This window comes from Miniopterus schreibersii (genome assembly GCF_964146895.1).
Source record: "Miniopterus schreibersii genome assembly, chromosome: 5".
Classification (NCBI taxonomy): domain Eukaryota; kingdom Metazoa; phylum Chordata; class Mammalia; order Chiroptera; family Miniopteridae; genus Miniopterus; species Miniopterus schreibersii.
In genome coordinates this window covers 2,851,200-2,872,005 of record NC_138106.1, presented here as the reverse complement: position 1 = coordinate 2,872,005, position 20,806 = coordinate 2,851,200, and the positions used below count along the sequence as shown (strand labels likewise).

The window sequence follows — 20,806 nt, the reverse complement described above, 5'->3', positions numbered from 1 at the left end:
GCAGAGGGTTCCTCCAGGACAGACAGCACTCTTCTTTCTCCTCTCCAGCTGCAGATTAAACTTTGGGACAAAGAGCATTTGCTGCTGCTGCTCAGGAGACAGACACATTTTTGTTAGTTTTTGTTTGTGTATTTGTGTTTGTGGCTCTTATTTGTAACTTTCTGTAGTAAATTGTAGACTTTTTTTACTTTTGGTGTGTCTGATTTTGTTATTGGATAGTTGCTTTTTAAATTTCCATTAATTTTAGATGCCAGGAAACAAAAATAACCAAATATCCCAGTGATATAGTATAAATTATAAAAGTTGATTACTGAAATTAGACTAAAAAGATGAAGAAGCAGTTACTTTTGGCATGTCATTGACTTCCATGCCCTGAGCTCAGTTAACCCGCCCAGTGATGCATGTTTGGTTTTGGGTATGTGCAATATTTTGAGTCTGGTGCTTTGGGTTTGTTTTTTTTCCATGCCAGTGGGTAGGTGGGTAGGGTCTCAAACCAGTTTAGAGGACAGTTTTATGGTTTTCTTATGGGTAGGATTAGGATTATGCACCAAGGAGTAATTCCTCAGATGTGTGAGTTAGCTCTAACTCCATCCTTCCGTCGTCTTCAGAGTATAAATCACCTTCATTGCTCACACTGTGCTACGCTGAACCTTACATTCATGCAGAGTAGAAAGAAACACCAGATATCTTAAGACAAAAAGGTTCAGTTTTCTGCTTGCAGTTACATGATAAATAGTATCCAAAATAGAACTTTAGAAATGATGTGGTTGGTGACTGACCATATTAGTAGAAAATGTTATAAGCACATTTTACTGTGTTTTTTTGTTGTTACGATTAACAATTAATCACCCTTACTGCTCCAAAAATTTTTTTCTCCTTTTTTAAAAGAAGTTTTAAAAATTGTAAGTAAGCTGTGGCTGAGTAGCTCAGGTGGTGAGAGCATTGTCCCCAATATGCCAAGGTCGCGGATTCAATACCCAGTCAGGGCACACACAAGGAGCAGCCAATGAATGCATAAATAAGTGGGACAACACATCAGTTCTTCCTCCCTCCCTCTCTCTCTCAAATACATAAACATTTTTAAAAACTCAAGTTATTCTATTTTTTAAAATTGTACATACATTAAATTAAAAAAAGATCTGTACTAAATTTTCACACTCATACAGAGTAGAAATAAATGTATTTTTTAAATGGAGGATGAGAGTTTTAGTTATTCATATTGTGTTCCCCTGGCAGTTCCTGATTGTAGAAGACGACCTTAGTGCGTTGGCCATGTCACAGGATGGTGGGTCAGGTGGTGGGCGCTCAGACCAGGCTGCCTGGGATCGAACCGTAGGCCAGTGTGGCCGTGTGACCTGGGACAAGTCAGTATCTGCCTGACTTTTCCCATTTGTAAAATGTGGATGGTACTGAAGCCACCTACCCGGTGTGAGGCAAAGGAGTTCACAGGTGTGTTACTAGCATTATACCCTATATTAATGCTCGCTGGCTTCACTTGTAGTACAGTCATTGAAAGTGCTTTCTGATTTTATAAAACGTTGGAACAAGAGAAGAATCACTCCTAGTCTTTTTCTGTGAGTGTCAGGTTGAGGCCTTATAATTTTCAAGGCCTACATTTAATCGCAGTTATTTCTTTGTGTCAGCTGATTTGAAAAACAAACACGAAATAGTTAAATTCAGTGAAATACTCAGGAATTACTGCTTTGTGATGAACGGTTACTACCTCACGGGCTCAAAATGACCTGTTGCTTTTACCTTCAGCCTGGGAGCTGCGTGTGCGTCGAATGTGGAACCTCAGTGTCCCGTTGCTCGTGGACTCACAGAAGCAGTGTTTCATTTGCAGTTAGTTGTACTTTTCTCTTCGTGCAGGTTATGTCCTCGTGTGTTTTATGGCTTTGTTGTTGGCTTTTGCTTTTCTTTTTGCAGCTATTTACCAGTTTTAGAATCGAGAAGCATGTTTGTTACTGTTCTGATCACTTGATGAGCTGCATCAGAAGTGCTCCCTCTGTGTCCCTCCAAATCGTGGCTTCCTCTCTCAGAGCGGGGCCCTGCGAGCCCTTGCTTCCTTGATTCAGGGTGCGCTGTCTGAAGGCCACTAGCGTCCCGTTGACTGGATGGAGCTGTTTCTGTGCTAAACTGGAGTTGTTTCCTTGACAGACGAACTCAGGAGAGGGACAAGCAGGGCCCTGAGCATGCACAGCAGGAGGACGAGCAGCAGCGGCCGAGGAGACTCCGTGAGGAGGAGAGACTCAGGAGGGAAGAGAGCGGCCGGAGGACGGACGAGGAGGACGGCGGCGGGCTGGAAGCGCAGGACCGGGCGGGCCGCCGCTTCCCGCAGCGCCAGGAGCCAGCTAAGCCGGCCGTGCACGCGCCCTGGCCCACCGCAGGTACTGAGGGCCAGAAGCATTCTAGAAAGGAAGTCATCTTCTCTCCCATCTTTCTGAGAACTTCGTGCCTGATCATGCCCTGTCCTGACTATATTAAGAGAGGTGACAGTGTCAGGCCCCTACTTTGGGAAGTGCAGCTGTTCATTCTGTAAGGTCATTGGAATCTGTTTAATTCTGCCGCCTCCATGCCAGCCTGGGGCTGCCATCACACTGGCATTGAAAGTCTTTCGCAGACAACAGTGGCATCACTTACTTTACCAAGCCCCATCCGGACACCTGGGTTCCAAGTAGAGGTCATAGCCCTGTCTGCTGCCTCTCCAGTTCCCCAGCTGTTTTCTCTGGGAATTTCCGGGCTGTTTCGGGAGCAGGAAGATGGTACCTTGTCCTCTTGCCTGTGCTGGCAGACACACACTGTCCTCAGTCTGCCCTGTGTAAAGCAGTGTTCTCCACCTTTCAAAGAGTGTGACTGTTTTTTGCTCTTTGATCATAAGTTGCCTGTTAAGTAGTAATAAGTGGAAAACTTTGAAATAGCTAGAAAACATCCCCTGTAACAGATGCAAACTAGGATGTAGTTTTAAAATTCTTGTGTGGCTGTATATAACATTGGACCACACTGCAGATAATACTCAGCTGAACAAAGTGATTGCCTCTTTCCTTGTATGGAAGTCACACTGGTTTTATTTGTTTGATCATCAGGGTGCTTTCTGCTGGTATAGAGAAAGAAAAGAAAAGACAGAAACACACTGTTCTGTAAAGGTTTGCTTCCTGTGGGCGCAGTGGGCGGGGATGGGAATGAGGGATCCGAGTTGGGTCCGCCACCCTCCCTGCCTTAAGGTGCACACTGTCCGGGGAGAAAGCCATCAGATCTACATGGGAGCGCCGGGCCATCCGGAGGTGCAGAGATGTTTTCATGCTGTTTTGATAGGAAAATCATTTCACTGTGATTTGATTTTAGGCAGTTAAAGTTCCTTCTGTCTCCTAGTATAAGGACTTTTTCCTTAGTGGGAAATGTCGCGTGTCACCCGGTTTCTAGGCCATGAGTAGATAGTATCCTCCCCTTACGCTTGCAGAGAAAATAGATGGGCCAGCATGTTCAGAGGGCCATGATTGGTTACTGTCACCAGACTCCAGACTGTTCTCTGCTCTCATGCCTTTTGAAACTTATTTAAAATCTAAGTTATTTTCATCTAGGGTCCATCCTTAGGCTCACCCCTTTCCCTCACCAGGGATGATCACAAACAACTGGTCTTGGTAACATCAGTACGTGTGTTTTATAGGACTCCATTCAGTGCCTAAGACATCAGCATTGCCCTGTGGTTTGATGCGGAGAGCTGGGCTTCTGGGCCTGCTGCCAATGTGCTTTCTTGTTGGCTGCTCTGGACCTGGGGTCCCATTGGAACTGCTGCATTATGCAGGCCACGCTGGGTGGTGTGTGGCCGTGGTGCTTGTAGGTGTGCGGTGCTGGGCCTAAGCCAGGAGGCAGAAAACAGGGCCTTAGATCACTGCACTTGGTATTGGGGTGACCTTTGTTTATAGGGGTCCACTAACTCTGTCTGGTGAGTCTGGGGCTGACATCAGATTCGCTCCTTTTGGTGTTCAGAGTGTTTCAGAGAGCACTGGAGTGGGCGTGGCTGTTCAGGTGCTGAGGAGGCGTAGAGGAAACATGAGTTATTTGGCTTGTTGTGCATATGTGTTCTATGTAATGTTTTATTTTTTCCATGCCCCTCCCCCACTTGTTTTGTAAACAGAAAAAGGCCCATTTACGATTTCTGCCCAGGAGAATGTGAAAGTGATGTATTACCGAGCGCTGTATCCCTTCGAATCCAGAAGCCACGATGAGATCACGATCCAGCCAGGAGACATAGTCATGGTAAGCACGACTCCAGTGGCAGTGTGACTTCTGGACATGGTTAGCACTGTCCTTTCTTTAGACTTTGGCAGTTGTGAAACTGTCAGGGAGTGTGAAATGCACTAGTCCAGCACCTGGGTTTTTGTAGTAGAGGCTTAATCTTCTACCTTTTCTTTTGGAATGAAAGAGACATTTAAAAATGTATCCTGGCATCACTTTAACACAGAGCTGTGAGAGAAACCGGGTTTGTATCACAGCCTTAGCATATTTTTAAACCTGTAAAGATCTGGTAATTTTAGGGTTTAGAGCACTACTTACATACCATGAGTAGTCTTTAAGGAATAGTTTTACATGCAAAATACTTCAGCATAATTTTCATAATTGCCAATGATAACTTCTGGGTCTCTGGGTCAAAAGCATCTTTCCCCTCCCTTTGATTCTGTAAATTTCGAATAGCATGAAGAATAATGAATTAAATACAGTTAATCTGCTTTCTTAATTAAATATAATTTTGATTGTAACTAAAACTATAGTAACTGGTTTAAGAAAGAATAAAGCAGTGTGGTTGACCTAAATTATTTTCTGAAAGAAAACCATCACACCTAAATCTGGTTATCAACTTAATAAGTGTCTTAGCAGTAGCCCAGCTTTGTGTTACTGTCAGCATTAAATAAACGAAAAGGATGGGAATGGGTCGGCATTTCAAAAGAACTGGGAAAGTTGAGAATTGAAATGAATATGTTTCTCATACCAGGACTCTGTCTTTGAAGGATAGATGGGTGTGGTACTGTTACTCATGCATTTGGGGTGCACCTCTGATCTGTGTAGAATGTATGATCTTTAATGGGCCAAAATATAAAGAAAGAACAGAAAAACCAATTCATTTCCTATCATTTTTTTGACAGCTTTTTCTCTAGTTGTGGGCTGGAAATAGGGGAGCCAAGGCCAAAGGGCCAGAATCCTGCTGAAACGTCAGTATCGAGTGTACTTACGTTCGTTCCAGCCTTTCCACAAACAGGATTTGAGTGCCTGGGCGCGTTGGGTGCTGGCCTTGCCCACTCTTCACAGGAAGAGCTGGTTCCCCTGAAGACAGCACCTCTCTGGACACGGGGGTGATGCCAGGGCCGGCTACAGCTTCTCCACCTCCTCCTGCTTCCCTCACACTGCTCACCTTTGAAATATCATGCCTTTAAAGCAGATTAATTGTAAAAGATAAATACCATGCAATAGCAGGAATCTAAAAATTACGAAAGTATACAATGCGACCTCAGATAGGACCTCATTACAGAGTTGGCTTATTACACTGTATTTTTAAAAAAAAGCCTAATGTTTTTGAAATTGTATTTTGTTGCAACACATGGTGCAGAAAAGTAACGTTGTCTTCTTGAGATAAGGGAGTGTTACAAATGTTACGATAAGGAAACGTTACAGATGACCTGCATTTTAATGAGAAAATATTGCTAATTTTTTGAAACATAGTTTTTGACAACGGTACTGAGCCCTTTTCCTTAAATTGGCTAGTTGAATGGAGTTTAGGTACGTGTAAGAGTGAACATTTCATAAAAAGCCTGCTTTGCTTGCTTTCCCGGTGAGGTTCAAGGGGAAAAGGGAAGTGCTCTGACTGCCGGGGGTCTGCCTCTTAGCAAGCGTCTTGTTCCTTTAAGTCACTAATTCTGTGTTAGTACATATATCTTTGGGTGTTGTCATGGTAGTAAAGGTATGTTTGGAGTTTGTGAAGTATGTTGTGCTTACAGCGGGAAGGAGACAGGTGCGCAGGTCCTCGGACCTGGCTTCCTTTGCCAGGTGCCGGGGAAGACTTGCTTGAAGGCTCTGTATCCGGCGAGTTGTTTGGTCAAGTCTCTATTCAGGCTATTGACAACAAATAAGTTCAGAGTAGGTTAAACTTAAAAGATAAAATTCTAAAAATATTTTTTAAAGGTGAATGTTAGAATAATTTTATGGCTAAGAAATGCCTTTGTAAGTTAAAACCAGAAGCCATAAATGACAAAAATGGACAGATTTGACAGTATAAAAATTAAAACGTGTATATTACAAAATACATCAGAGACAAAAGGTTAATATCCATATTACATAAAGACACCAAAAAGTTAATATGAAAGAAACCCACAACTTAGGAAAGTTGGCAGAGGATATGTAGAGACAGTTACAGATGAAGAAAAGTAAATGAGTTAAAAAAATAAATGAAAAGATACTTCATTTCATTGGTGATCAGAAAATGCCAGTTAAAAAAAAAATACAGCATTTTTCATCTCTCTACTGAGCAAGTTTAAATATTTTATTTATTTTTTTAATATATCTTTATTGATTTCAGAGAGAGGGAAGGAGATGGAGAGAGATAGAAACATCAATGATGAGAGTCATTGATCGGCTGCAGCCCGCAACCCGGGCATGTGCCCTGACCGGGAATCGAACCCCGATCGCCTGGATCCTAGGGCGACGCTCAACCGCTGAGCCACGCCCGGCCGGGCTCTACTGAGCAAGTTTAAAAGTTTGATACTGTTCAGCTTTGTCAGAGGATAGGAAAGTGGGTACAATATACATTGTCAGTGTGGTTATATGAATTGGCTAAGTCCTTTGGCAATACCTATTCAAATTTAAAATTCTCAAAAATTCTGGTATTCTCCCTCCTCTAGGCTGGTTTCTGGCATATGCCCAAATATATGTGTACCTGGATGTTCACTGCAGCGTGTTGGTAAAAGCAAAAAGGGAACAACCCAGTGTTGTTTATCAGGAGGGGAGTGGTTTAAGTAAATTACAATACAGCTAAACAATAAATACAGTATAATGAAGATGTTTAAAAAGTTATGTACGTCTATATATACAAATAAGCTTTCCAGTAAGAAAGCAGAGCAGTGTAGAGAGAGTAATTGAGTTTTGGTTAAACAAAAGATTGTGTACCTGTGAGTGTTTGTGTATGTGCAGTTAACCATCTTGAAATACAGACATCAAACTGTTAACTGTGGTTGCCACTGGGCAGTGAGGAAGAGGCTTTTGGGTTTAATCTTATCTACTTGTATATTATTTTTATATTTATAAATGTATGAACATTTGTGCTTTTTAGTAAAACACTAAAAATAAATCCAGCTTCGACAGGTTTAATAAATAAAACACTAAAAATAAATAAAAACAGGATGTCCACCTGGGACTGGAATGGTGTTCGCTTTGCCCCAGACATTCCAGATACGTAGGGAAATGTAGGGAACGTGCAGTGTACCACTAGGCATGGTGCATTGGCTTGCGGAAGGGACAGGAGCAGTGTCTTCATTTTATGCTACAAAATGTAACATGACACCCCCCCCCCATGACATTCAGCTGTATTACCTTCCTGAGGTTAACAGTCAGTGCAAAAAAAGGGAAATTGACAGTTTTTTATTTCATGAAGTTTGCAGTTAAGAAACGTGAGCGTGAAAAATATGTAGTTAGAACATTACTGTAAGCTCTGGTTAAATAATTAGGAGTTCACTACTACTGTGGGCGCAGTAATCATCAGATTCTCGGATTGCTTAAACACCTTTGAAAAATAGCCAACTATGCCTGTTAGATTTTAGCAGTCTGACAGTGTTTCCTTTTTTAATGTAGGCAGTCTTGGAGGGGACTTTAGGAAAATATTTTGCCATTGAAAAAAACTTGACTATCAGCCCAGTTTTCCCCCAAAATACATTTTTTTGTGGTTAACAAGAAATGAAAGTGCTATCGCATACATAGTCTTATTCTAAATGTTGATAATACAAGGAAATATAAGGTGCTGTCTGCCATTCATGTTTGAAATCTTTTTTGAAAAACAGGGAGAAACCTATGGAAAAGCCAATGTGCAATGAAGTTAGCAATGAAGGCTCCCTAATCCTGCCAGGAATTTCAGAGGCCCAGGAATCCATGAGTTGATGTGCTCAGACTTCTGAAAGGAAGCTCCTTAGTGGAGTTAGACCTTAGCCAAGGCATAGATACTTTGAAATCTGTGGCCTGTCTTCTAGTCTGCAGGTCCCCGCGTTTGAATGAGTGAAATTTCACATCTGTAACATGTTGGAAGAGCATGAGAATTAGCTGAGGTTTATCTTAACACAGGCTGAGCATCTTGTTCAGCAGCTATAGATGGCGCAGGGCCAGGTCCATCACAACTGCTCAGGGAGCTTAGAAACAGAACCATTCCAGGGCTCACCCCCAGAGACTATGACTCCACACACAGGGTTAGAGTCCTCTCCGGGTGATTCTCTTAGGGAGGTACTTTAGGAATTACCCATCTAACCACTGGTAAAACCAGATCTCTTTCTTGTCAGGACTAGTCCTAGATTATTTCTGGACAATACCTCTTCGTGAAATAGCCCGAAAAGGAGGCTTCTTCAGCAGGTGTCAGCCATCAACATTCTCTAGATTGTCTGTGTTCTAACTTAGTATTTCTCTCAAAATAGTTTAAACTCATGTCTGCCTTTTCTTCTCTTGATGGAAAATTTGTCTTAAAATGTAGTCAGTACCTTTTCTTTCCTGCTTTCCTTAGATTTTCACAAACCTAACATCTGAGCAAAGCTTATTTAGTAATGATTAGTCCTAGCATCAAGGCTGTTTGGGGATCAGTGCACGCGTGTGGTTCCCGGGGTGGCCAGTCCACTCGGTGCCTGCTTTGCGGTGAAGTTTTGCTGGCCCACAGCCAGGTCACTCGTGTGCATATCGCCACCAGCTGCCTTTGTGCTGCCCTGGCAGAGCTGAGTAATTGCGACAGTCAGAGGAAAGATTTGCCAACCTCCAGATTTGAGCTTCAGAAAACAGTTATAATGTCCTCACCCAGCAGTTTTGAGGGAAGCCGTAAACTTCCATGTGCAAATTCACGAAACACGGGCTGTTCCCCGACTCCTCAGCTCTTCCTGGCTCAGGAGCTGGTCTGAGTCTGTCCACACTCTAAACCCGTCTGCTGCTCCTGGTCTTTGTCATGCCTGCGAGGGGAGGGCATTTCTGTTTCCCTCCTTTGTGACAAAGTCAGTGGTTCCAGAGATGTTAATGCTGCTTACTGCTGACATGGCAGCCAGGAAGCATGGAAACATTGGGCTCCAGCCACGTGTGCTTGAACCTGACTACTGGCGTATGCATCCTCCAGTGTACAGTGTGTAATTACTAGCAGCTTCTAGATCTGTAACCTCTTCCCAGGCATGTGGGCAGTATCTGGGGTTCATACTTCCCACTTGATGCTCCAGTATAATGACCCCAAATGCTTTGAGGTGATACAGGGGGTGCTGGTTAAATGAAACTGTGTTAAGACCAACATGTTAATCTTTCAGATCCCCCTGATTTACGGCCACCAGTAGATGAATCTACTTTCTCTATGAAGAAATACGCCTTACGGCAGCCACATTACAGAGTATGCCTAGCTTTTCTTGTTCTGTCCTAATCTTACATAATGTTTTCCATAACTGGATTGGCACTTGGGTAGTTTCCCAAGTCCAGGAAGAAATGTTTCTCATTTTCATATGAGAACCTCTGTGCTTTCTCCAAGTGGTTCATTTGACTTAATGTGAAGAATGAATTTTATTATAGTCTCTGAACCTTAAAATTAAAATTAACCATTCATAAAAATTAGTGGATTCCTATAAGACTAAATCAGACTGATTTGGTCAGAGTTGACCAGTGAATTCCCTTGGTTAAAAGTGAAATAAATGCCTTGAAGGGTGGGATAAGCTTCTGTTTGCACAGATGGGGCAGCCTCTCCCCTTCTCAGCATTCACAGCCCTTTTTAGGGGGGGCGCTCTCTGTCCTGGAGGGACAGGGCTGGGTGTGATCAGTTAACTAGGGTGAAGCTAGGCCTGCCCACTGTGTGGGACATTCCCTGGGCCTTCGGATTCAGTTACAGATGGGTGGGCAAGAAATCTGTTACCCAGAGCAGACCCCGTGTCCCAGGGGATCGTAGGGTCTCATTCACGCAGCCCACATTCCAGGAGTCCAGCTTGTACAGAGCAGCAGGCGTTCCAGGCAGGCCGTGACCAGGGACTGAGTTCCAGGCCCTGAAATTCCTACTGGCCAGAGGCAAACCAGAGGTTCCTACCAGGCAGGTCTCTATGGCAGGGAGCTCCCATATGGAGAACCAGGGATTGTTACTAAAGGGAGGGTCAGGTGGAGACCAAGCTTTTAGAGTGAGCAGAGGCCTGGAGAAGGGGACCGCATTGCAGAGCCTGGACAGTAGGAGATGGTGCTTCAAAATGTCTATCACTGAACACTGGTCACATGCCAGGCAGTGCTCTGAATATCGACCAGTCCTCAACAACCGCAACACACAGGCACTGTTATTGTCCCTGTGTGCAGGTGAAGCTGAGGCAGCAGGAGATTTAACTTGCCCAAAGTCACCCAGCTAATGAACTGTAGGACAGGTATTCAGGTTGGGCGGTTGAACTGCCAGGCTCTACCCTCTGTCGGCCCACTTCCCAGTCCTGAGGCTGCGACCATGTGGCTCCCGCTCCCGACTGCCTCCTGCCTGATACCCCCTTTGGTCCTAGAATGAATGGAGGGACTGGAGCTTGACTGTTGAACCTCCTGAGATGTAGGGAGACCCTGGCACAAGGTGGCCTCCAAACAGCTCTGTTTCCATAGCAAAGCAGCTGCAAAGTTAGAATGTGTCTAATATCCCCAATAAATATAAACGAGGAAGGAAAGGCATGTAGACATTTGAGTTTGGTGTAAAATAAGATCCAAGTGGGGAAAATGTCATCTAAAAGCTTCTTTTAGAGACACAGTTGGGGCTACCAGAAAATGGAAAATTAGAACAAAACTGTGGGGGAGTTGAATGAAAAGTGGCCCATGTGTCTGCATCTGATTCAGTGTTAGCAAGAAAGGCAGGGCTGCAAAGCAAAACAGAGCCTTGGAAGCCGCGTTGCACTTATCTCAGGGAACTGCTGTAGGGAGAGTCCTCAGCTCCAGACATTGCTTTTAGCAGTGACAACAAGGGTTCCCTCAGCTGGGGCAGCAGGCAAACAGGCATTCCCTCCATACCGAATATTTTGTAAATACAGTAACAAGTAGTAAGCTGAGTATTCCACTTTCTCCACCCCATCCCAGACATCTTCTAACTCAAGTAAGCGAATGACTATTACACCTTATTACTCTACACAGAATGCAGATAGATGGTTGGTTCCATAGTTGTTTTGCTTTTGTTTGTTTACTGAATATTTGAATGGATTAGAAAACTGGTATTTTTGCCAGGTTTTCCAAAATCCTTGTTAAGACCCTGCCTACTCATTTCTGTGATTTCTAAAACGTAACATTAATGTCCAGTGACATGTTAAGTGTATCACCTCCTCAAGGAGTAGTGTGTTAGGGATTCAAAATAAGATCGGGTCTCTGATAGGCCCTTACTTGACTTACAGTAATCAACATGATTTTCTAACAGTGAGTGTAATTGTCCTCCCAAATCATTCTGTTGCTCATAAAATAGTGGGGTGACTTGTAAAAATAAGGGAATCATTCTGCTGGTTTCGCATAATCCTGTTGAGTCAAAATTGAAGTACTGTATGTGCAGACAGTGGAGGCACTTGGTGTAATAAGTAGCCTCTGAAATTTTTAAATAGCAAAATTTTTTATTTTCACTGGCACTTCGTGAATATTAAAGTTGAATTTGTACAAAAGAAAACTATGGGAGCTTAATAAAAGTTGATTGTCGCTATAAATAATTAATTCCTTAATGTTCTCATCATGTACCTGTGCAGCTTTTAAACAGCTAAGCAGCAATTGGCTTTGCTTCCCATGGGAACTGCTGAAGGCTGTGTTTTCTCTTTCTTGTCCCTGCGCTGAGGAGCCCTAGTTATTAGAGATTTGTAGAGTACTAAGTTTACATGGATTGCACTCTTTGCTTTCTGCTTTAAATAATCACCTGTTGCATTATTTGTAATAATAATTAGCTGACTTCCTGAGTGATGAAGTGTGTCAGATCACATTCCAATTCCAAATACCTCTAAAATACAAACTGTGGGCACTAGGACTTCAGCGTGTTTTGTCTGAACTGTTATTAGAAAAAGGGGGAAAAGCTAAAACAGCACCAAGGGTAAGACCTTGACTGCTAGCACTTCCTATTGCCCACAGCCAGGGCTCAGAGACCGTGTCTGCAGACTCTGGTGCAGGCTGAGATGCAGAGCCGGCTGTGCTGATCAGTGTCACTCTGCCAGGCCCGGGCTGTGTTCTGCGGCGTGTCTGGTGTCTGTGGGCTGGTTCCGTCCCACTTGAGTCAACCCTGTGGCTCTCCTGCAGGTGGACGAAAGCCAAACTGGAGAACCTGGATGGCTCAGAGGAGAGCTGAAAGGCAAGACGGGGTGGTTTCCTGCAAACTACGCAGAGAAAATACCAGAAAACGAGGTTCCTGCCCCCATCAAACCAGCCACAGACCTTACCTCCACCCCCGCACCCAAGCTGGCTGTGCGGGAGACGCCTGCTCCTCCGGCAGTGACCACAGCTGAGCCCTCCGCGACCCCCAACAACTGGGCTGACTTCAGCTCCACGTATGTGTAGCTGTGCTATTGCTGATGACCTTTGAAATCCCCACCTAGTGACCTTTTCCTTTAGGTTGTCATAGTTTGGGTCTGTGCTCACATAGGAGCAGACTCCCTTTCGTCTCCACTTTCTCTGACTAGTCTACGGGCCAGAGGTGGCTCTGTTCTTGGAACGGGGTCTGAGTATATCATGGCTTCACAAGGACTGCCTGGTGCAGAGTGAGGCCCGTTCTCTTGTCTGACCATCTCCTCTGGATCTCATTCCTGTGGGAGAAGTGGAGAAATTCAGTTTCCTGCAGTCTCTCTCATCCACGCCAGTCAGCAAGTATGCAGTCCTTTCCTGCATGGAAATAGCCCCTGTTGGCCGGACAGAAACAGAAATCTACTTCAGTCATGTGACTGGGAGTAGGACAGAGAGCTGTTTCCTTTACAGCTGTCCTCTCCTCAGTCTCACACCAGTGCACAGAGAGGAGAGCTATGTACCCGTGGTCTTCAGGAAATGGTGTTAAAAACAGGTATCAGCGGAGGTTGGAACGATGGCTGAAGCCACTGTCCACACTTCTGGTTACAGGACCGTGGTTGAGACATGCAGTTGTTTAAAAATACCCTACGCCAGCATTCAGGTACAGGTGATTTGAATAAGTGAGGTTTTTCCCAAGTCTCATCATTTTTCAGAAGACACAAATTGAAGACAAGGAGTCAAATGCTGGAGAAAGATCAGAGGGAAGGGGAGTGATGACCAAGGGTGGAAGGAAGTGCAGGGAAGGGTGTGAGGAATAGCAAGTGTTTCCCACTTAGGTTTTCATGTAAGAGGTTGAGCGTCCTAAACAAGGTCCACCTTGTCTAATCTCTGCTTAAAAGCAGCCTTCCGTTGGTGTGAGTCGAAGTTGAAACTCTCCCTTCCTTTCTTGATCTGGACTGAGAAGTGCTGACTTTAAACTAATGCGCAAGCTAAAATAGAAGATAAATACTGTGCTTTCCAGAGCCCTGTTTGGCTGTGGATCCAGGCAGTGTGACTCTTCCTCATTAAATGTTGCTGTGCAGTCCCTGCTATAATTACTGGTATCTTATTTTCCAGCCCCCAAGTCAGGACGTGCAGTCCAGCAAAGGAATTGTCTTGATTTTCAACTGTTTTTATGTCTTATAAAGATTTAAAAAGTAAATTGCACATAGATCTACACTCACACAGATGTAGTTATTTATAATTTTACCAAATTGAAAGTGTCCCGGAGATCAGGACAGCTGGTGTCCAGGTGCTTGTGGTGTGATGGATGGGACTGAGAAATGGTGTTAAGGTGCACTAGCTACCAAGCCAGCACGTTTTCATAATGTTTTTGCTGGAAAGGGAGAGTTGGCAGCAAAGGGAGAGCTTGCTGCTGTTGTTACAAGTGACAGTAGTTCAGGGGAGGATGTTTCTCTGGTGCTCTAGTGTTAGAGTATTTTCCCATCCAGTATTTCATGTGACCCCCTCAACCAACCTCAGTGGCAGAATAATGTTCCCATTTTATCAGTGAGGATGTCAAGATGCAGAGAAACTACCATAATTTGCCTGAGGTTTGTTGCCAGTGTATGGAGCTCAGACAGACCCAAGTCCAGTGCTCTTTCCTCCCCTCCGCATTCTTGAACTTGAGAAAGCCTGTCCCTGTCTTGGGTTTGTGTTCACTGCAGGGAAAGTTGGTGCATTAGGAAGTACCTGCTACTCATGGTGGCATCTTCTCCTTCCAGGTGGCCCAGCAGCACAAACGAGAAACCAGAAACAGATAACTGGGATGCCTGGGCAGCCCAGCCCTCCCTCACTGTTCCCAGTGCCGGCCAGTTACGGCAGAGGTCGGCTTTCACTCCAGCCACAGCCACGGGCTCCTCCCCGTCTCCTGTCTTAGGCCAGGTAAAGCAGTCAGTGGGTGTGTGGGGATCGACAAGTTCAGCAGATGCTGCGGACGGTGTCGTGTCGACGTCAGCCTCATTAAATGCATCTGGGTCAACTGGTGTCTGGGTCAGCTGGCGTCCCGTCCTGTCTTCCTGGCCACCTTTCGGGAACCCAAGTCTGTGTGGGTAGTGAGGGAGGGGAAACCTTCCTGCCTGGCTCGGTCAGGGGAGCGGCACTTAGGAAGCAGCATTTGAACAGTGGGTAGATCTTATAGGAAATGGCAAGGGCTGGACACCGAACAGAAAAGACCATGAGCAGAGGCTTTAGGATCAACAGCAGAGTGTGTTTAGGGAAAATCACGGGTCAGTCCATTTGCTAGACCACTGAGTGTTTAATTGGAAACCGTGCTGACGGCAGGTTCATGGGAGGCTCTTCAGTGCCCTATGATGAAAGAGTGATTTCAGAAAGGACAGAGGTGGCTTTTCTGAATATTTCTATTTTTATTTAATACAGTAAAGATAGAGGAACAAAATTTCTCTAAACAGTTCATCAGATCAAACGAGCAAATGGCCGTCTGGCAGGCACAAGGGGTCAGGGACAGTTTCTGGTCTGGGAACAACCAGATTGAATGTGAGCTCTGGGCAGATTGCTGTGGAGGACATGGGGACAGCACCACCAGTTACAGTGGACAGAGGCACAACACCCGTGGGATCAGCAAGGAAAGGAAAGAGGTCTGGGATTGAGAAGAGATTTGACCTTAAACGAGGAAGGCAGGAAGAGAAATTGACAGAGGGAGGAGTTGGGTGTTAGACGTGTTAAGTTCAGGGCGAAGGTGGGACACCCCGGCTGGAATGTAGGCCGGATCTGAGGACACGTGAGACCTTCGGAGGAGAGGAGTGTAGGAGAAGATGGAAAGTAACTATGTGTGCTGAGCTGGAAGAAGAGGAGCCCTAACAGTGCCCCTTTTCTTTGCATCCGTCCCAGCTGTGCAGTCAGCACGTGTGTGTATGGCTCTCAGTCGTGGTTACCCAATGGAGGGGGGCTGTTTCCAGAGAGGGGTGATGGTGCCCACATCAATTAAGGTTGTGGCCATTCTCTATGGCAGGCAGGACGTGTTTGTGACTTGGGACAGAGCAGGATAAACCTGGTCGCAGAGGGTCAAGACACGAATGGTTTGGTGAGAAAGGGGGACAGTTAGTGAAGAGAAGGACATGATTGGGGTCTGTGGGAACACGTTAGGGAGGGAGCCAGGATTTGCTTTCTGGGAGAGGGAAGGTAGAGAGGTTGGAGAAAGATCAGGAGAGGAAGAAGTGGAGGGTGTGCTCCTGGCAGCAGTCTTGGGAGGGGACCTGAGTGCTGCAGAGGACATGCAGTAGGGATTCGGCGAAGAGGGGTGAGGAGCTACTGGGCTGAGCTGCACCCGAACCGGTATGTGGTCACCCATTGGTCAGCCTTCTCCAGCGATGCTTCACAGTTTGGGGCCAGAAATAACAGTATTAAAGTCCGCTGCTATTGTATGATTACTCTGTCTCAGCAACACTATGGGTGGAAGATCTTACTAGACACCCTTTTAAAGAAAGTACCTTGGTTTCATAAATGTGGATACTGAGGCCTGGAGAGATTAAATAATTGCCGTGGTCACAAAATTAGTGACAGACTTGGAATTTAAATTGAGTCCATGTTCTGCCCGAGGCCTGGCTGGGTTCTTCAGGTGTATCCATGTCGGAGGACAGGGTCGGCCCAGGGAAGACCTGTCAGGTGTGAGATGGACAGGGTTGGCCCAGGGAAGACCTGTCCAATGTGAGATGGACTGGACAGGGTGGGCCCAGGGAGACCTGTCAGGTGAGAGGTCCTGAAACACCCTCAGGGCATAGTTGAAATGCTGACCTGGAGTCCATTCGTGGTAGAGAAGTAACAGGAGTAGCCGATGGGATCAGACAGCACAGATCTGCGAGAGCCACGGCTGTGAGGGCTCGAGGTCCCTGAGAGTGTGGGGAGGGAAGTAGGGAAAGAACAGGTGCTTCTGTGGGTGTTGGAAGTTCAGAGAAAGCACCTCAGTTCCGAGGATATAAAGGAGTGCAGTTGACATGGAAACAGGTTTACGAAAGTGAGACCCCCATGAGGATCAGGCTGTAACCACTATCCCCACGGTGCTGAGATGATCTGCCTGTCATGGACCCTCCGCATATCAGACGTAATCGTGATTAAACGTCAGTGTGAAGGTATCTTTGAAGGCAGGCAGACTGTTCTGAATGAACCTCTGGGCATCATCCTGTTCCTGTCCGTTTATGTAGCGTGTAATTGAACCTGACATGGCATTTTATAGTTGTGTTGCAAGATATTATAATGGTTCTGTGTTACGGTTTTAAAAAGGTAATAAATGCCTCACCCTGCCTTTCCAGCCTCCGCTCCTCCTCCAGTCCTCCATGAAATAGGCTGCTTGCGCCCCCGAACGGTGCTCCTCTTCCCGGACCCTTTGCAGAGCTCCACCCCACGGCCTTCCTCCGCGCTGTGCCCTCGGCCTACAGTGCCCGTCCTCCGAAGCCCTAGCTATCAAGTCCTTGTGCTTCAAGGCCCGGCTGCCTGCCCTGTGACACTGTCCCCGTTACCCTCAGGCAGAGCCCATCCCTCTCTCCTCCCTGTCCCCACAGTGACTCACGGGCCCCTGTAGCTCAGTTCACCTGCCCGGTGCTATTCACAGCTGTTTGCATCTCTTCCTCATTACTTCTGACTTCTTTGCTAAGAAGACCACACACTGTCCCTTTTTATCATTCGTTACTGTTAATAAAGAGTTACCCCGAGTTATTTTGGGGAGGCAGTTGGCATTTTATTCATGCTTGTAACCTCCTAATGTCTTGCAGAGGGATGTCCAATCAATGGTGATTACATGGATTCAGGCTAAACAAGCCCGCAGGGTCCAGTGAAGGCACCTAAGCGAAGGTGTCAGTCACTCACCCCTGGGGGTTTTTAAGGTTTCTGCTCCAGTGTTCACCTTCCATGTCAGACTGGAAATGGGGTGGGGGTGCCCCAGGCAACTAGAGAGTTAAAATAGAACCAGGATGTAAAAGCCACATGGACATGTGCAGCAGAGTAAATGTGACCTGGCTCATTTAAATGGAGAGTTCTAGATGGCCAGGCAGTGGCTTTGGGAATGACCCACAGGTCTCACCACACTTGAAAATAAACAGTTCCAGAGAAACTGAAGCCTCTGTAACTCTGGGGCCCTCATGCTGTGTGCAGGATGTGCTCACTGGAGATGAGCCCCAGTGCCCATGTGGCCCGCGCTGCAGCAGATCTCACAGTAACAAGCCCTTTCTGTTGTTTGTCACAGGGTGAGAAAGTGGAGGGGCTGCAGGCACAAGCCCTGTACCCTTGGAGAGCCAAGAAAGACAACCATTTGAATTTTAACAAAAATGATGTCATCACTGTCCTGGAACAGCAAGACATGTGGTGGTTTGGAGAAGTCCAAGGTCAGAAGGGTTGGTTCCCCAAGTCTTACGTGAAACTCATTTCAGGGCCCATAAGGAAATCCACAAGGTATTTCTGTGTTTATGTGCTTCTATTAGATGAAAACAATGTTAGATGTTCAGTTATTGTTTGTTTGCATAGTTTGAGTTCTCCTGGATCTTTTAATTGTAGAAGGGAGGGGACATGTGAACACGCAGGTGGCCTCTTACAAATAAACGCTCATGTTTTCTCCCTTTGGGGAAAAGCCTGTGAGTCTTGTGTTTCATTAACTTCACAAGAGGGATTCTCTCTCAGAGCTGGGATGTTCATGTGGATTTGTTAGTGGTTATGCCTCTCTTCTCACGCTTAGTACCCAGTACTGTCCCAGATATGCACGAATACTTAGAAGCCCAAAGCTGTTGGGGAAATAATTGGAAGAATGAATTGCCTTTTTCATTAGGAACCTTATCGTGAGGAACCTTAATGAGGTTGTTGTCTAAATCATTCCAACCTTAAAGGTGTTCAAAACAAATTGTGAGCTTTAAGAAGGGAAAAATACCAAAAATACTGGCGGGGCATCTGTCAGTCATGCTCTGAAATAGACCAGCATGCTGGCTGTGTGCATCACAGCAAGGGGCTGAGAAACGAGACTGTGGGCTTGAGAACCAAGCCTGAGCGCCTACCGCGTGTCCTAACAATGCATCGATTTCAGCTGTAGACTGTTCAGAGTTTTCAGCGTTAAACAGTTTTAAAAAGGAAATCAATTTCATTTGTACTATTTTCTGTGAAGATAAAAATTGAAATGCTTTCCCCTCCCTCTTTCAGCATTGACTCGGGCTCTTCAGAAAGCCCCGTGAGTCTAAAGAGAGGAGCTTCCCCAGCAGCAAAGCCGGCCGTTTCTGGAGAAGGTAAGAACCCGACTCTAATTGTGACCTTTAGGGGCTGAGGAAACTATATAGTACCACAGCCATGTTTGAACAGGAGTGGATTTCACTTTAAACTAGATTGCATTGATTTATGTTTAGTATATTAAACTCTCAGATAAAATGAAGGTATAGCTCTTTACAAAATCAAAACACTTCGTGGAGACTTTTAAAATACTATCAGATACGTTGATCATAAAATCTGAGTCTCCTCGTTATATTTATGATGAACCCTTTGACTTTTGAAAGAGGTCCATCAGAGTCACTGAGGGTCCAGTGTCCTGAGCACCTCAGTACCTAAATTGTAGACATGGCTGTTCTCTGACTTGGATGAGGGTGTTGTTTTGAAACCGTATCTCACAAGCCAGTAAAGCTGTCCCAGCGACACCAGCATCACCTGTACTCCCCCAAATGGAAGAGAAGTTCAGTTTCCAGGTTCCACGGAAATAACCACACCAGATTATTTAGGCCTAAAAATTCATTTTTAGTGTTTATTACACAAACAATCAATTGCTTTACTTCCTGGTCTTTGATTCATGACCTAGCCCTAAGGATTGGATAGTCCGATGTAGGATGTGGACCTAAAAATGAACAAAACCCACATTATTCAGGCTGTAATGGAAAAATCTCATGTGTTTTCTACATAGCCACTGTCATAGTACTAATTGAAGACAGGCTCCCACATCCAGATCCGAACATGCTCACAGCTAACAAATGGCTACCCAACTGTATAGTAATTTTCTTGGGTTCCTGGAGTAAATTTTATGAGGATTGAGTGTTTTGTGTAGTTTGTGTGCCACCATGAGATTGTTGTGTTCCTTAGAAGCTTTGCCTTATGAAAAATAAAGTTATTAAAACAATTGTTTCCACAGAGACAGTAAGGATTAAGGTTGAATGATATTTCAGATTCACAGTAACAAGGTTACTTTCTCAAGAGGAATTTTAGAAGTAAAATTTTTTAATTTATAGGCATAGTTATAAAACCTGATCATCACTAAACCAAGCCAGCGTTTTGTTGCATCCATTTTTTGCTGTTACCACCAAAACAATCATCAGCATAGTTCTCTTTACACATTGTTACCATCCTAATGATTTTTGTCTGCTGTCAGGAGAACAGGGCAGAAGGCTCTTTTAAACACCCCCAAATTCAGTGAGTTTTACTCAGTTAAGTCTCGCCGGGTGCCCAGGCTCATACCTCAGCTCCCTTACTTGGTAACCTGATAATTGTGGTCAGACCCTACCTTCCTCAGCTGTGGGGTGGACATAATGACCACCCTGTGAATTAGGAAGTTATTACAAAGATTATGAGATAATACGTTGTGAGGTTTTAGAATAAAGGGCCATAAATGTCCACTGCTCTCAGTTCCTTTTGCTTCATTTCCTGGTGATGCTGGAGCTGCTTCAGGTGCCCTGTGGAGGACATCGGGTTGTTTGAAACCTATCAAGGCCTCAGTGAACAGGTCACAGGTGAACCACACACATCCGAAAGCTGGGCAACAGCAGAGTTCAGTTCTAATCTCGGTGACATTTATTTCATCCATTTGAAATGATTATCAGACACGTGAGGAAAGAGCACTGGTACCTCAATGGTGTGGGAGGACACTGGCTTCTGAGATTCTGAGAAAAGCTGTTTACAAATATTAATGAGCTGCTTATTAGTACTGCATTAAACATAATCAAATTTAAAGTCAACCAGGAGCCAGATTAAATAGGTTTTCAGTTTGGGTAGCTCTTAAAATAGCAGCTTGGGAACAGCCAGAGCCCTGTGTTAAATGCCCAGGAGGAGGGTCTCAGTGGCGGGTGCCACTGTGTGTCATCCTCACGTCCCCGTAGATCCCTGTGTGCAGAGGACA

The 20,806-nt window shown here is 45.1% G+C and overlaps 1 protein-coding gene across 2 annotated transcripts in view; it reads left to right on the top strand.

Moving 5' to 3' along the window:
• The window catches only part of ITSN1 (intersectin 1), a 163,900-nt gene that overhangs the window by 94,040 nt on the left and 49,054 nt on the right, over positions 1-20,806 (top strand). For both annotated transcript variants that reach the window (XM_081139006.1, XM_081139005.1), the window contains exons 18-23: positions 2,158-2,387; positions 4,136-4,257; positions 12,478-12,725; positions 14,442-14,601; positions 17,915-18,120; positions 18,856-18,938. In XM_081139006.1, coding sequence (XP_080995132.1) covers positions 2,158-2,387; positions 4,136-4,257; positions 12,478-12,725; positions 14,442-14,601; positions 17,915-18,120; positions 18,856-18,938 — 1,049 coding nt within the window. The remainder of the gene's footprint in view (positions 1-2,157; positions 2,388-4,135; positions 4,258-12,477; positions 12,726-14,441; positions 14,602-17,914; positions 18,121-18,855; positions 18,939-20,806) is intronic.